General features: G+C 36.5%; 1 protein-coding gene and 1 non-coding gene across 2 annotated transcripts; one reads left to right on the top strand and one right to left on the bottom strand.

The window, feature by feature from the left end:
* The first annotated feature begins 869 nt into the window (after positions 1-869).
* Positions 870-942, top strand: Trnav-aac (transfer RNA valine (anticodon AAC)). The gene has a single exon. It is a non-coding gene; the product is annotated as a tRNA-Val (tRNA).
* A 3,260-nt stretch (positions 943-4,202) lies between these two features.
* LOC145233076 (uncharacterized) lies at positions 4,203-17,445 on the bottom strand. Its single transcript, XM_080097735.1, has 14 exons — positions 17,344-17,445; positions 17,053-17,232; positions 16,564-16,646; positions 16,288-16,410; positions 16,025-16,155; positions 15,609-15,662; positions 14,608-14,746; positions 13,252-13,367; positions 12,002-12,166; positions 11,364-11,482; positions 10,486-10,598; positions 10,172-10,417; positions 5,346-5,470; positions 4,203-4,747 (listed from the first exon to the last, which is right to left on the bottom strand). Exons 1-14 carry the CDS (start codon positions 17,355-17,357, stop codon positions 4,727-4,729), a joined length of 1,629 nt encoding a protein of 542 aa, XP_079953861.1. The 5' UTR covers positions 17,358-17,445; the 3' UTR covers positions 4,203-4,726.
* Positions 17,446-17,592: the final 147 nt, after the last annotated feature.

Genomic DNA, 17,592 nt, shown 5'->3' with positions numbered 1-17,592 from the left:
CTTTATTCCACATTATTGATTAGTTATAGGGCAGCGATTTTCAAACAGGAGCCAATGGTCCCATAGTGGTTGACAAAGCGATTTCCGCAGGACTACTAAGAGTCCAAGTTCTACAATCTTACTCGTGTTGCAAAAGAACAATTGTTTGCGCATGATCGTTGGTCTTAAACTTGTCTGTGATGTCACAAGCTGCTCTTAGATATTAATATTTGTAAACAAGCGAGTTTACAGGTAAAATAAATCCTGAATGTTGTAGTGATGGTGGAAATGTGGGGAGGAATTTTATTTAGCTTGGGCCGTAAGTCCTACAACTCTACGAAAAAGTTTGAACACCTCTGCTCTTGGCCTGGGAAATAGTCTATGCGGCCTAAACGAGTATCGATAAACCGTTTCGTGGCCTTTATAAGCAAAAAGGTTCCCCACGCCTGGGTTAGAGCAAGAGATAAAGCCCATTCTTTTTGAATCGGAAATAATATTGCTAGAACTAGCAAGGTTAACAATTTCATGTCCAAGACACGAGTTTTGCCCAACACCAAGGATATTTAGTAGGTTCAGTTAAGTTATATTTAGCGTACTACCTGAAAAGTTCCGGCGTACCACAGGTTGAAAAGTTGAGAACCACTGGTACTGTTTCTAACTTCTACTGTCGACATCAGGCCTCATGTTTAACAATCATAATTTCTGTAATTTGATCACATTTAGAACTTGGTTGCATTTACCCAAGAACTTTATAGTTCACCACAAGTAAACGATTAGGATGAACTTGCTACTCAAAATTAGTTCTGTTCTTAATTTTTGTTGAAAACAACGAGATTTGGTAAGGCAAGCGTCAAACTACTGGATGGCGATTAACCGAAGCTTTCCATGTAGTTTCCGTAGTGTAGTGGTTATCACGTTCGCCTAACACGCGAAAGGTCCCCGGTTCGAGCCCGGGCGGAAACAACCTTTTTTTGGCGGAGATTTGAAAACGACCGTTGTTGTTTGCAACTAATCAAAGGGATTCCCTACTTTCGGTAGTAACCTTTCAAGTAGTTTCCGTGAAACAAGGTGAAAACAAAGACCGAATTAGACCCGTGGTTATGTATTGATTAGTTGCAGACAGCCGTTCATTGACTAGATCAGTGGTCGGCAACCGCCGGTTAGCGGTCCGGCATCGGTCCGTGAGGATTTTTTAGGTCGAATGCTATAAAACATTTTGTCCATGTATCCTGGGGATGATAAACTAATTTAAGCGTTTTCATTATTAACTAGAAGGGTGGCTTATATACACTATAATTATTTTGTATTGGGTCCCATATTAGTCACCGTCTTTTATAACTTTAGTCGTTTCTACAGGCAAAAACTCATGGGTCCCCACACATGCAAAGTTGAAAATAATGCAATTCAAGAGATAACCATAAGAAAGTCGGGTGTTGTAAGGTAAAACACAGTGATCGGCACTGGGCTTAAATAATAATGCTATGTAGAATACAAACTATAAAATTAGATTCACCCCAGATATTGTTTGAAGTATGTCCTATTTAACGTTTTAAAAAACTGACCCATTTTGGGGGGCTAGTAGGGTAACTAATTGGGTTCGACACACAAATTAAAAAATACATAAAAAACACAATGACTCAATCAATAGTACTGCAAAATTTCAGCCCAATCCGCCAATGTTTAAAATTTCGACCACTAGAGGTGTTTTGAGCAACAACCGTTAATGTTTCTAACGTCATAGGGCTGTTAACAAGCCCCTAACTGCCATGGCGCAAAAACGACCACCAAGCAACCCACCAACGAGCAACATACAACTGCTTGCCCTTGTAAGACTATTGCGCCAAAGAAATCTTTCGTTTGTGGTGCCCAGTAACATACAAATATGTTTTACACTTTAGGGGATTGTGGGGTAAATGTTAGGACTACAGGGTTGAACACAACAATCGACACCTATAAACGGCATACTTTTCAAGAAATCCAAATTTCACCCAATTCTGACACTGTTTAAAAACTCACCCATTTTGGGGGGCTAGCGGGGTAAATACTGGGGTTATCAACAAAAACAAAGTGGGATGCACATCTACATACCTATATCTACCATCTGTGTAAATTTCAGCCAAATCCATCATACATTTGATGGAAAAACGAGTCGGACAAACTTTGGGAAGAAAACAAAAGAAAAAAACAAAAACAATTCGAGTAAAATCAATATGTGTCCCCTTCAGGGAAGGGGACCCATAAAAATCTGTTGTTTTTTAAAGACCGGTCCGCGATAAAATTTTAGTTTCAAAACGGTCCGCAGTGCAAAAAAGGTTGCCGACCCCTGGATTAGATCAATGTGCAGTTGTTTCCCTAAGTGACTCATTCTGTAAACATTGCTTTCGAACCTAATTTGGCTGTATGAAAAAATGTTCTGGTGTCCAAAAGTTGGTCCGTATAGAACTCTAAACCAAACAGATCAAGTTCGATTGAACGAGCAATAAACAATGAGTGTCTTAGACTTACAACAAAAATGTCTCTGGTTTAATAGACTGTATAACTAGAATGGTGGCTTTCTGATATACTACCATTTTATATATTCTATACGATATTTACCAATTTACTACACATCATTTGATCTACACATATGATTGTTTTTGTAAACAAAAACGAATGGGTCCCCACACGCGTGTTTGTACGGATTTACGGTAAACAAATGTTGCGGTGATTTTTAGATTTTTAAGGACAAATTTTTAGAATGCATTAACCCAACAATAAAAAAAAATTTGTTCATATTCTTTTTGCACTATTATTGTCATATAATTACAAAAACTTTAAAAAAGAACAAAAAATAATAATTTCAATTGATTCTCTTGCTTTGACCCAGATATTGTGGTCCAAGGTCAGGTTTTAAACACATTTTTTTTCTAGAAAGCTGTAACAGTTGTGTTACAGACACTTTAAATTAAAAAGCAATTTGCTACAAGTGTATACATAACAAATTGTTTTTCATTTAACTTTGTTTCGCAAAACGAGTACCATTGACCTGTAGTAACCTCTCAGGGTGCACACGCCAAACGACTGTTTGACCTTTAGACACCGTTTTCAATAGCACGCAGTCCTTGGTGTTCAACAACACCTTTTAATCTATTTTATACATGCCTTGAGTATTGATTCCTAAATCGATTGCAAAAACGCTACGTTATGAAGAAAGAAAGTTCTGAATTGTGTTAGTGATACCTACTAGTTGACCTTAAGTAACCCGTGGTCATGCGGCGGCCAACCTGACAACGAGCTTTTGAAAAAACATTTATCTTGCAAAAATGTCAAGTTTATTTTTTCATCTTTATTTTTATTAACAAAGTTTTGCTTGACATATACGAAACCGAAGCACGCTTATTAGGTTTAAATCACGTCATAGGTATGAAACCTTTGCCAAAACTGAAAATGTGAGTGATAACTTAATAAAACGAAATAGCATTGCTGTGCAAAACAGCTGATTTCTAATCACCGAAACGACGTCTCGTAAAACGTCTGTCCGACGTCAAGCTGAGCCCTCCTGCTATCGTAAACCAGTGAGTTACTCTCTTGGGACTTCTGCCTACAGTGTCTTTCTTGACCAAACGAACGTTAGACACATTTACGTTTCAGGGGCTTGTGGGTGAACCGCTGGGTCAATCGGGGTCAAACTTCTGGAGGATCAAGTTCAGATTAATAACTAACATGTGTCCAAATTTAAATAAATTAGAAGCACTCTTTCTTTACCACATGAGCGATAAAAACCAGCGTTAAAAATTTACGTTTCGGGGGCCTGTGGCTGAACCGCTAGGTAATTTGGGGTCAAACTTCAGGTGGACCAAGTTTGGATTAATATCTAACATATGTCCGAATTTCAATAAATTTAAAGCACTCTTTCTTTACCAAACGAGCGTTAAAAATTTTACGTTTCGGGGGGCTGTGGGTGAACCGCTGGGTAATTTGGGGTCAAACTTCAGGTGGACCAAGTTTGGATTAATATCTAACATATGTCCAAATTTCAATAAATTTAAAGCACTCTTTCTTGACCAAACGAGCGTTACAAACCAGCGTTAGATAGAAAAAAGAAAAAAAAAATACGGACAAAAACAATATGTGTCCCCTTCAGGGAAGGGGACCCATAATTACCTATTGAACAAAAGGGACTGAAAAACTTCGTGCACTGTTTGACTGTACATGAACTCAATCCGGCCAATGAAAATTACAGATTTTGTAGATCGGCGTCTTGTTGTAGTGGTGTAATTGAGGGCAGGCTATTAAAATGCATACTTGTCAGCAACAAAACGGGGTAAATTACACTGCTGTGTAAAAGGAAATGGACAGAAAATAAGTATTGGGTGACTTGCTTCTTCATTTTCGATGCAGTGACGATAAGATTTTGTGTTAAATGCAACAAATCGCTAAAACCAAAGTCTTGAGGCCACCAGCAACCTTGAGAATACCGGAGATGGCAGTACACGAAAATCTTTGAATAATCTTACGCTAGGTAGTGTAACGGCTAATCAAAAACATTTTGGATGTAAACAATAATACTGACGAATTTGAACAAACAAAAATGAACAAAACATCTTGCATCAGAATTATACAAGCTTCAAACATAAGCGGGGCTCATTGCTCCCATGACGTCACAAATGCAAGGGCACCGGAAGTGTGACGTCACCATTGCGTAAACAGATTTCGCAATTTCCCCTCGAAATACATCTTGGTTTTGTGTTTTGCTAATAAATCAATTTTATAATTTGCTTGCTTCTTCCTGCAAAGTAAAAAAACACGTTACATTTATCGGCCAATTAGATGATTAACACACACGGAGAGCAGGGTTACATTAGGTCAAACTAGGTGACCTTTATGGTCAGAAAAGTAAACTTGTTTTAATCAGATTCAGTATAATGACTCCAGTGGGCCTGGCGTACTATGGTTTATATACAGGGTGGCCATACCGTCCTTATTTCTGAGATTTGTCCTTATTTTGAAGACAATGTCTTTGAAGAATGTATTGTCCTTATTTCTAAGAAATGTTCTTCTTTTTGACTTGCGTCCTTATTTTGTCTCATTTTTAAGAATTACAAGTCAAATACTGTTTCGTCAAAATGTAAAAGCAAACCTAGACCTGATCAGCCGTGAGATGCACGTTTTTTACGAACAAGAAGTTGCTGGAACAGATTGTTTTTAGCAAAAGTATGACAAAAGTACGGCATGTGATATGTCATGGCTCGTATAAATGTAAAGATTTGTTAAAAAAAACAATTTAAAATTGGGGTCCATGTCGATAATTTTTTGAAAATTGGGGTCCATGTCGATGGCAACCCTGTGTATATATGAGTATGCCTTTGGTCGCTGAACGTCCGCACCTGGATTTTGAAAGACGATGACGTCACAGGTTTTGACGTAGTAACTTTCTCGTCATCAGTATGTGTGGATTCAGGATCTGAAGAACAGCCGACCTCTGTTGCTCCGGAAACCGAAGTGTCAGTACCTAAAAAATCATCTTTTTCAATTTTGCTCAAATTGATACAGGACGCGTTTTTTGCAACATAGTTTTTTTTTCGGTGCAATTTGCAGCAGTATTTGTGTAAATCAACATAAACACTGCAAAGTGCAAAACTATATATTGTTGTCATTTGTTACCGTTTTGTTACAGAATTTGAAAACCATATTAACGGAAAAAAGAAAAAAATGTGTTTTTTGTATCATATCAACATGTCAATTGGCATGGATCTGGGGTTGTTAAAACAGCACCGTTTTTCTTTCCGTCTGTTACAACACTGAATAGTGCTATAGTTGTACTAATAAGTATAAAGTAAGCAGTGTAGACATGCTGTGCCTTATATTACCCAACTATGGTATATTTACACAATTATCCAAAAATTGACAATCAGAAGTCACCACGATGGCCACAACCGCTGTATTCGCAAGGATAAACATGAGATATAAGCAGTGGTGGGATTCAGCCGGTTCGCACCGGTTCTAAAGAACTGTCTCTCGATATTTTATAAGATCAGCGAACCGGTTAGCATTACTGGTTACTGTCAATTGACTTTTTTGTAACAGAAATATTACTTTTGTGATAGAACCGACTGAGAAAAATTTGAATCCCACCGAGAGATATAAATAAACCGGGGATTTATAGAAGCTAGGTTTTATCAGCATAGATTACGCATACGCAATCCCGGCCAAACCTATCGACTTTTAAAGGCGTATTGAGTTTATTTGAAGATAAACAAGACAAAATTCGATACTGTATTATGGCTTTGCGGCTTATATAAGCAACAAATAAGTGGTCAGTTTTATTTTTTACTTTAAGTAGGCCAGAGTTCGGGCCGGGCTTTTAGGGTCGGATTCGGGCTTGGGTTTTGAACAAAAGCTTGATTCGGGCCCGACTTCACACTTCGCATAATTTTTGCTGCATTTTCATCTACTTATGAGCCTGCTTGAGATTTGGTTTCATAAACACAGTAAACCTTGGTTAAACCAGATTCGGTTAATCCTGAACTTCGCCTAATTCAGACAAAACTTGAGGCACACATGATTTGTAATGTGGTAAGACTTTAACTAATCGAAATCGGTTAATCCAGGTCTTCGCCATAGCTGGACAAATTTGGTTGGTTCAAACGGGTCCGGATTAACCAAGGTTTAAAATACATCAGTCTGGGGGCGGGTTTCGGGCTTGTACCATCGGGTTCAGTCCTCTAAATCCAACCCTACTTACAACTCTTCAAGTGATATTTACTTGAAGTTTGTACGCCACAAATTTAGGGATACTTGACAACATACATGGTAGGCGTAGTAATTGTACTGCGGTAGGAAGCAAAAGCAATTGACATCGCACCCACATGCGACACGAACCATTGTGATTTAAAGAGGCCGATTACAATATAACAGGAATGTCAAGTGTTTAAAATGTCACCAATAGCACTTAAGGAAACCCAAGCTGCTAACCTTAAGTTTGGCGGTTTTAGTGTTTGCTAACCGTAATATGGCGATGGTTTACTTTTTAAGACTCAAATCAACATATTAATGATTATATAGAGGCCATAGGCGTGGAGACGCTATTTACACGGTAAAATTTGTAAATTTCAACAAAAAACACACGCAAAGGATATAAAAAAGATTTTTCAGTTATGCACCGGGTGCGCTTGAGGAAGTACTGAGCATTTTCTATATGTCTAAACCCTTTTTTCTAGACGGTTGCAATGCTTTCGTAGCGAAATATACATTTGTCAAATGCGGCCTATTGAATAAAGGACACGTAGCCACAAATATATTCAAACTTTCAATAAAGCTTCAACGCCCCGCTAAACTTTTTTAGCGGAGTGTTAACAATGTGGCTGGAGTTATTGGCAAATTTTACTGGTAGTTGTTCACTTAAAGTAACAGTGATTAGTATGCAAAAAAGTACAGACCACTGGATATATATACAGGTCCTTCTAACCATGCTAACTGTATTTGGCCTATCTGTGGTAAAGGCTGCAAGCCATTTGTATATTGTAAGAGAGGAGAAAAACTTTATGGAAACTGCAAAGAATTGGGAATGATCCCAAAATCGATTTGCAAAACTTCACGATGTCACAGAGAAGTGAATTATTTCAGGGTTTTGAATGCGTTTGTTTTATTGATTAGTGGTTCAAACTTAGTGTTTCAGTCCAGCAAGGCGCCATATTTAACCTTTAAACTATTTAAGCTAAGCGATTAACCACAGAAAAAAAGCTAAGTGGCCGTTTGCTGGACCTGACCTAATGTCCAATAGCCCTAAAACGCCTTGTTCAAGACCAATTGTCTATTGTGTTTGTTGTCTTGGTCTTTCCAGAGGCTTCAATGTATAGACCTGTCAATCAAACTGTCGGGCCTAAACGGGCCTCTCAAAAACGATTCGGGTTCGGCTCGGGTTTTGGAATTGTACTTTTGGGTTCGTGTCGGGTTCGGGCTCCAATTTCAGACCCGTTTAAAACTCTGCACAGGACCTCAAAAATGTCACTTTTAAAATTTACCTGTAACAGGATAAAGCAAAAAACGTCAGTGTATCGTATCACTGGGCCTGAAAGCAAACGGAACCACTTGGTAGTTATGTGGCCCATCTGAACGCACACATGCGTGAAGTGACATTGTGTTGGCTGCCTTTTGATCTATTGGAAGTTATTCAACTGAAGAGCTGTTTAAAACTTGAGTGTGGTCAATATGTCAAGTGGTGGTTTGGTCCTAGTATTTGTTATCAAGTCAGTAAATGTGGTTGGATCATGGTTTTAGGCAAAGACCCCAGCTATGAATCATGTCTTAAAACATACGATAAAAAAACTTTAAATCTAAAAAAAAACATGAATTTGCTTGTAATCTAAGAAATGTACTAGTCCAAAATACGTTTTCACTATTATAGTAGAATAAAGTAATGCTTTTAAACCCACTACTTATACTTGCTCTTTCAAATGAACAAGTTTTAGACCAGTGGTTTCCAACCAGTTGAATTAAGCCAGTGAAATTTCCTTTAATATGCACATGTGGTTTATAGATAGACTTTTCAGCTTTGGGAATATAACCTGTGAAGTTGACAAAAGACCCGATTTTAATTATCTTTGTAAGGTTTAGCATCTGCTATGTAGTTTATTGGGAGGAACAAAAACGTTTTGAATTGTTAAGGGGGGGAATTATCAAAAAAGGTTGGGAACCACTGTTTCAGACTATTATAGAGAAAATATTTTATAAAGTGAAAACTAATAATACAGTAATACCAAGTTTACAACTCAAAACGACACTCTCAGGCGCATTACGTCACAAAACGTGCAAAGTGGATTGCGGTTATGACGTCATAAGTGCTAGAAAGCCACCTTTTTAAGTGTAGGGCAACAAACAAGCACTTAAAATGTAGGTAATTTGTTCCACAATGTGGTAAAATTTTCTACGATCAATTACATCACTTTGCCTTCGGGCAGTAGCGTCATTTAGGTCTTTTGTACTGTGTCGCTTGCTTGTGAAGTAGAGTTGTAAAGGGGTCTGAAATTTAGGCCCGAACCCGAAAGTACAAGCCCGAAACCCGTCCGAATCCAAATCGTTTTCAAAAGCCCGTTTAGGCCCTAAAGTTTGATTGAAAGGTCCATATATTGAAGCCTCTGGAAAGCACAAGACAACAAACATGATAGACAATAATGGACAATTGGTCTTAAATAACGCGTTTTAGGGCTGTTTGACTTGAGGTCAGGTCTAGTAACTGGCTACTTAGCTAGTTTAATGTATCCAAAACATACTGACACAAAGGGTAATGTCAGGCCTGTATCAAGCCCGTTTTTATAAGAAACCTAAGCCCGAACCCAACCCGGTCCGACTTACAACTCTGTTTTAAAGTATATCCCGCTATGACAGTTGGCTTTATGTTAAGGCCTGTCATTTTTAATAGCCCCGAGGCTAGATCGGTTAATCTTTGTCCTCTCATGTGCCAAGGTCATATGAGGCTGTGACGTAATGACAGTTTTCAAGTTGTGTGCAAAATTGAAACATAACAAGATTTTTTTAATTTTTCTGTGGATTGTGGGTAAATGAATAGGCCAATTAGGAAAGAATATGATAAACATTTTCGTTTACCTTACTATCAGCTGTAAAAAATAAACCCTACCTAAAGCAAAGTCCTTGGCCCCAAAAAGAAACAACCGATGTTCGACAAAAAAACAAACAAAGTACAACCCATAATGGAAAAATAGTTTTTTAGACCTTGATATATGGCAGTGGTTCCCAATCGGAAGGAATTCGTCGCAAGGTAAAAATTTGTGAGGAAAGGGGGAGTAATTTACTTTAAATTTGTACATGAGGATCGTGAATAGAGACTTTAGGTATGGGAATATAACCTCTCAAGTTGATTTCGTCGAAAAAGGTTGAGAACCACTGGCTTAGAGTAAACGTAGTTTTACACCCATGTCTTCTAGAGTCTTACATTAAGGTTGGTGATTATAATTAGAACTATACACACGCGTGCCTTTATCTTTGTAAACAGCCCGTGGCGCTTAATGGAACAGATAAACCACATAACCGTATAATATGGCATACAGTATAGCAGTCACGACCACCATCAGCTGACTGACAATAACCTTTCACGGTGTCACGGGACTCTTACGTAACTGCCAATCGTATTTGTGCAAACTGAAAGTTCTTTGTTTGGGCACATAGCAATTTTGACAACAGCAATCCAACTTACGCGAGTGGGTGCCAACAAAATCCGTCAACCGTGATGACGTCACGCTCCCTATGCCCTCGTCACTTTCGCTGGACGTGACGTCAATCGCTTTGACGTCATCCGTGAGGTCGGTGCCCACAGGTGGAACACCATCCTGCAAAAGACAGTAACCTACGGTCCACGTTCGGACGCTAGGAGCGCTGGAAGTGTTTAGCAGTGACGTCATGTCGCCAGGTGACGTCACGTCGCCTTCTGAGTGAAGTTGTCCTAAATTTGAATTTAAACGATTACTTAAGAAACAAATTTAAATTTCAAAATTTTGTTGTTCAACGCACCGTGAGTGATGACGTTGACATGTGACGTAGAAGCGCTACTGACGTCAGCACGTTGTGACGTCAAGAAGTCGTCCAATGGTGTGTGACTGGTGGAAGGTTCATCTACTTTAGCCCTAAACAAAAAAAGTTAAAAAAAAATCAAATCTAATTCAGTACAAAACTAAAAACACAGAAATACTCAAAAAATCCTGTTTAAACCAGACATTAAACGAATAGTAAAAAGCTGATCAGGTAAAGACTGAATGTGTGTTGCCAGAATTCAGAGAAAAGCAGAGGACAGACCAGGATTCATTTGGGTCATTAACTCTCAGTCATTCAGAGTAAGAAAGTGGCATAAATAATCATACCATCAGATTTAATGGGGTGTTGCTGTGTGAGAAAGAAGCTTGGCTTGTGTTACATGAAAATGCTGTTGTTAAGGTGCTTTGTCAACAGCCCTACTTTTTAGCCTTGTGATAATTTTGGCACTTATAAATGCTTCTAGTTTAGTGCAAAAATATTTAAATAATCTAAAATACTGTTTGGCCCTAGGTTAAAATCGGTCAGTTCTCAGTAAAACTATGTTTAATTATGAACACATATGAAAACTATACACAAATCTGTTCAAAGCCGAAAGAAATATAATGAATGACATAAAAATTGACATGTTTTATGCTTACACCTTAAACTGTTGGTAAATACTCATGCCATCATTATTGTTCCTTTTTCCATCATTGTATTGCTAAAAAGACTTGAATACATTTAGGTCTAAATTTGAGGTAACAATATTGTAAATTATAAAACAAAAAGAAACATCCCTTCTGTATAAATATCGGCATACAATATGAGACAACGCATAGTTACAAATAAAGCAAGTTTGAAAACTAAAAATCACCAACCTTCGAATTGAGTTCTCTCTATGGTGAACTACAATGCTCGGAAGACTGTCTCTTGTTCTAAGTCGTTCAGGCGTGGACTGAAAACTGGGATTGACAAACCCAGCCGGGACCCCGTTCTCCTGTATAAGAAAATAAAATAGTTAACATCAATTATGTTTTTTAGTCATTGTAATGAGCTCAGTACTGCGTTTGATTGAAACTATTGTTTGTGCTTTAGTATGTTAATGTGTTAGTACTGCTTTTGATTGAAACTATTGTTTGTACTTTAGTATGTTAATGTGCCTCATAGATGAAAACTGCATGCGCCCGAAGTAAGGAACTGACCAATTATAGTGACCAATACAGTTTTGGGATAACAGCTATCAATATAGTTCTTAAAAGTAAAACTGACTAATAAAAATTACCAATAGCTTTCAAAATAAAACCAACTAACAAAAAAGTTTCTGATTCAGCTTTGTTTTAAATAAAAATGACAAAATAAAAATTACCAATACAGTTTTTAAGATGAAACCAACCAAAAAAGTTTCTGGTACCTTTTTTTAAAAGCTGACCAATCAAAAATTACCAATAGGTATTTTAAGTTAAAACCAGCCAAAAACGTTACCAATATCTCTTTATAGATGAAACAAAAAAAATACCTCCTCATATGCCTGTTTACTCAGAGCAAGGGCTTTTTCCATATCAGATTGGAAAGAGCTTTTATTTCCACTTGGTCCATGAGCTTTGGACATTGCTCGCTGCAATTCAGCGTCAAATTCACCAGAATCAGAGCCAAGATGGGCATGAAGCTGTTTAATTTCAAACTGGAAATAAACAGAGAAGTATTTATAGATAGACCAGTTTACATGCGTTGTGTTTGACAATGTACCCAGCATTTCAAAATTTTAATTGTATTTAGATGAGTATGTTAGAGATGTTATGCACTTTTAATCAATGGGAGAGACCAATTAACATATTTAACTAATAAATGCTAATTAAACACATATCTTTTAAATGAGATATTCAAGTGTAAACTAATTGCATTAGACACAGTTTAAACAATTGACATCATTTTCTACATACTGTTGACAACCAAAACACTGAACTAAATGCATTTTTCTGATGTACAAAATATGAACATGGGTACATATGTAACTTTATACCCAAACAGTAAAGACATGGACTTACTATCGTTGGAAAACATACAACCACATAAACTACCATACATGTTTGGTGGGAGAGTAGCAAAACCAACTAGCAAGACCTATGGTGACAGACTATAGTCGTCACCCTTCACAGTGGGACTAAAAAGGTTACAGCTTTATCCCAGTGAGAACATTGCCTGGTGGCATGTATGGTCATGCATGAAGCATATATCTTTTTGATCAGTTGCAATATGGGTGACTGTACATCAGTGGTTTTCAAACTTTTTAAGCATGCGGTGCATTGACGAACTAAAATTTTCTTCCGTGGCACACTTCACAGGTAAAGAAAACAAAAGTTGTTCAGAGAATGTTAACTTTTAACTTTATTCTGGTGGGTAAGAATGCTTTTCATTACCAATAACAAAAATATGAGCTTTGAAACGTTGTCATGTACACCAATATTTCATCATGAAGTCCTAAAACACCAGGGAATGTTTACACTTTAAAATAGGAAATATTTCGCGGCACACAGTTTGAGAATCACTGCTGTACATAAATGTACTTCTCGGCCTTTTTAATCAGTTGTAACAGTAGATGTCAATATGTGAACATAATTTTAGGTGTTTATAATCAGTTACAATGTTTTAATGCCTTTCTCACATTTCAAGCCTTAAATCGTTACCTTGGTAGCAATTATATCTATAACCTGACAATTCTCTTCTTTGAAACTAGTCAAACTGGTAATATTAATAATTTCAACTTACATCTTTGTCTAGAATTTGCCGTGTTAATCTTTGGTTGAGAATTTGCATTTCGGCTTGGCAGCTTTCAGCTTTTTCCAACTTTGACTTGTAACCACGCTTAGTTACAGAAACGTAATCTGAAAAAACAAACACAGCTTTTCGAATCGCGACCACACAGTTTGTTTAATGGTGTGCAAATATGTTGGCTTTTGCAACCACCTAACAAACATTTGGTCATATAGTATAAGGCAGTGGTTCCCCACCTTTTTTTAACGTGACCCAAATACTTACCAAAATTTAGTTTTGTGGTTTCTCGCGACCCATGGACATGCTATTTTAGTTGTATTTTTGTTTGTAAGTTGGGAAAGCTTTTTGAAAATTACTACGCCAGTAACCTTATAACGAATAAACGCTGTTTTTTTACGACCAAACATTTCCATTTATTCCGAACTTGGAGCTAAAGAGGCATCATTAGCCAGACAACGCTCTACTGTGATCTAACACATCACTTTATGACGTCACAAACAGTTTTAACCATTATCACGACAAGTTGTTATTGGGCAACAATTTAAAGCCCTGGGTTATATAAAAGTAACGCTACGAGGCGTCAAAAAGTAGATGCTGTAATTGTCACTAAAACAAGCGACCCAACAGAATGTTCAGGCGACCCAACTTTGGGTCGCGACCCATAGGTTGGGAACCACTGGTATAAGGCACTGTATCCCAAACTATGGGTAACATGTTTTTGTAACAAAACAAACTAGTTTTAACTTCTATTTCATTTCAAAGTTTAAGCCCAACCTTTTTCAAAGAATTTCTTCCTTAACAGTTTAAAATATATTCCTTCCTCCCCAATATAGATGCTAAATTATGCAACGATCGTTTAAAATTGGGTATTTTATCAACTGCTTTAAGCTGTTGCGTAACAATAATTTTATGACAACTTGTATTTATGTAATAAAAGTTGTGTTTGTTTATGACGTTATACATTGTTTGTCAGCTCACTGCTAAGTGCTGTCTGGGTGATAATGAAATAGCTTTATAGTTTGGGATAAATGGGAAGTAAACAAGCATTTTTCAGGAAGCTTTTCTGTTTTACAATTAAAATTGTATCAAAATATCATGAGCCATTGAAAACCACACAATTAAATGATACCAACATTTGCTCTTACAAAGTTTGGAAAGGCCTTCTAAGCATGAAAAAAACAGTTTCAAAAACAGTTACCCAGTTCATTTGGTACCAAATTAATCTGCCACTAACTCCGTTTGTTAACTTTTTTCTCATGCTTTAAAGTGCCCTATGATATCAACTCGGTCCCGAAGATAAGACCAACACATGCCCAAACAAATTGGACAGCTACAAGAAACAATACTTACATTGCACTAAACTGTACATTCGTATAAACCTGAAGACGATAATAAGAGAAATTGCATCGAATGGTGTTTGGTAACCAGCAGCAAGTGTTGCAGCAAGATGACATGCAAGTGCCATTGTTACCACTGCACTATCAATAACCTGAAACCACATGCAAACAATTTTATCAGCATTTATTCGATACCAGGCAGTCACTACTATACTAAAAATATTGCACTCATGAAGGCATCTTTTATTATTTTAAGTGGCATTATTGGGCAAAACATTAAAAATTTCTTTTTGAAAATAGATTTAGGACAATTTTTCAAAATATGGTTTACATTGGAACACTATGTATGGATCTGTTCATAAGTTTAATGGTGAAAATAACGGCCCAAATAGACGTAAAAAGCGACTTGCTTTATTGTTCAAACGTTTCGGCAAATGCTCATGCCATCCTCAGTTTACATTTTATAGGACTTAGATTAAAGTAAATGTGTGAAATAGTGTCAAAAGTATTCAGTGCACAGCTTAAGAAGTAAATATATCATATGCAAAATTTCAAATTCATTTGGAAATTTGAACGGTTTCTAGTAAAAAATAAAACTGTTTTGAATAACTTAAAAATTTTCATTATCACAACTTTATTTATCTGAAACTTGTGTAACACCCCAAACAAAATTATTCAAAAACATGTAACAATCAAAGGTGTTTATGATAAAAATAAACAAAACTCATACAGAGCGCTTGAAGTTGATGTCAGTCACAAAAATAGGTTTATGACAAAGCCGAAAGTAAAATAGTTGACAACAATTGAGCATAAACCATACAACAAAATTGGCCTGAGGCCTCTGTAGGAAGTCATGATGATAAATTCCTTCCCATTTGTATCTACTATCATATTTATTTTTACAATATTAAATAACACTATGATTCACATATTGTTCAAATATCATCAAAGAAAAAAAAAATAATGTAATTTTTTATATAGATTTGTTGCGTAAAACAATTAAAAGTAACTTACAGCAACTATGCTTCTTGCCAGATGTGTTTTCCATGCATACACTCGCAGTATAACCTAAAAACGTGCAGGAATTATACAACTAATTCAACAATGGTATCGTACAACCAATAAAAACTTACAAAAAGTTTTAATACTATATTATTGACCTGTATTTGGTCAAGCCTTAGACAGGAATAGATTATAGTCAGATCAATTGAAACAAGTCAAACTGCTTGGGAATACCCCACAAAAAATAATTTTGCACTAAAGTATCCACTCACAAAAAATTTAGTCTGTTACCAGCATTCAATCTGTGGTGTGACTTAACTTAAGTCTTACATTAAGTTGAGTGACAAACCTGGACAAAACCTTAAACTAACTTGAGTTAAAATGTTTACCTTCAGGGTCAAAACATTAGTCAACATATTAGTACATACCTCAATAAAAAACAAGCTCAAAAATGATAAGACTGTCCAATGCAATGCAAATGAGGTAGAAGAAAGAGGTTGTTTCTCAGTAGCTGCAACATCTGGTGAGTTATTGACTGTGCTTTGCTGACTGCTTGGATCTAAGCACATGTTGAAACCTCTTATTTTTAGCGAGACCTCTTAATACGGCAAATGGCAATGTATCAAAAAGAATTCCAGAGCCTTAAACCTTGTGTTTTAAACTATGTTTGGTGAAAGAAATTAATACCTACCATTAAGTACACCCAGGTCAAGCAGTAACTCAGCAAGCATCATGAGAATAAGAAGAAATGTTGTAATTAGGACATAAAGGTACCAGTATCCGTTTGATAACACCTTTCTGAGTGGTCGTGCACCTAAAACACAAAACAACCACTACTGTACTAACAACCGCATTACATATTCAATAAGTAATTATTTCAGTAATCCACACCAAATTATTTCTTATTGATCAAATTTTTCATAGCTTTTTTTTGTAATATCTTGGTAATGTTTTTAATAGGATTTACCGTATGTGCATTGCTGTCTTCTTGTTGGTAATCCTTCATTTTCTTGTTCCCAACAACTACCACAGCACAAAAAACACCCATCACTGTAAAACAAGTGGGGATCATTTACTTATTGTTTTTATGTTTTTTTGTTATGTTGCGAGTAGGGTAGGGACCCCCAGAAATACCCGATCTCCCAAAATACCAGGATTTGAGGTTTTTTGCTACGTCCCAATCCCAGAATATTTTTGCTGAAATAACAGAATTGGAGTCTAGATTATAACACTAATTACGGGTGTGTGTTTGTTAAATTGAGAAAGTATAAACTAGCATTCCTAGGCAAAGTTTCCTTACTTTAAATAAAACATCATGCTAGAATTATTGCATGCTCCCCACATGTATACTAGTGCATTAAGACTTGTTTGCACATATATGGTATTCTGACAATACAGCATAGAGCTCAATTTAGTACATAATTTTTATGGTGTAATTTATTGCACTATAATGAACCTTGTTTCTGGTTCACTGCTTGATGCTGTGGAATTAGCCTGTGGAGGAACTGTTGTATTTCCATAGATTTGGTGCAGTGCATCCGAGGAAGATGTCATGTCAGTTGGAAGGGAAGACTTTGGTTTATTATTTTCTGATACCTCCGTTGAAATATCAATTAAAATTTCATCTGAATCCATTCTGAAAACACATAAACCAAATTAAACAAAACTGATTTACAGAAATTATCCATGTTTTGTATATTTTACCATTTTATTCAACATAAATAAACAGTATGAGAAATGTAAGTACCTGATTTCAGACATTCTGCAGCACAATGTTCGACTGTTCAACTATGAAAACTTGCTGCAGAAAACAAAGTTATGCCCTCTTTCTATAAAAAAACATCAACAACAACATGTTTGTGAGCCACGCTGTACAACGCTTTGCATTATCATGAAAACAGAAATTAAATTTTATAACATTTGACAGCAACAGCATTTTGAAACACACATTTTTGTTTATAACTACTACATAGTACTGTTGTTTTGGTTCTATTCT

The sequence above is a fragment of the Phallusia mammillata genome, chromosome 6 (assembly GCF_965637545.1).
Source record: "Phallusia mammillata chromosome 6, kaPhaMamm4.hap1.1, whole genome shotgun sequence".
In the NCBI taxonomy this organism is placed as follows: domain Eukaryota; kingdom Metazoa; phylum Chordata; class Ascidiacea; order Phlebobranchia; family Ascidiidae; genus Phallusia; species Phallusia mammillata.
Note: the sequence above shows the minus strand (reverse complement) of the source record. Positions and strands in the feature narration are given on the sequence as shown.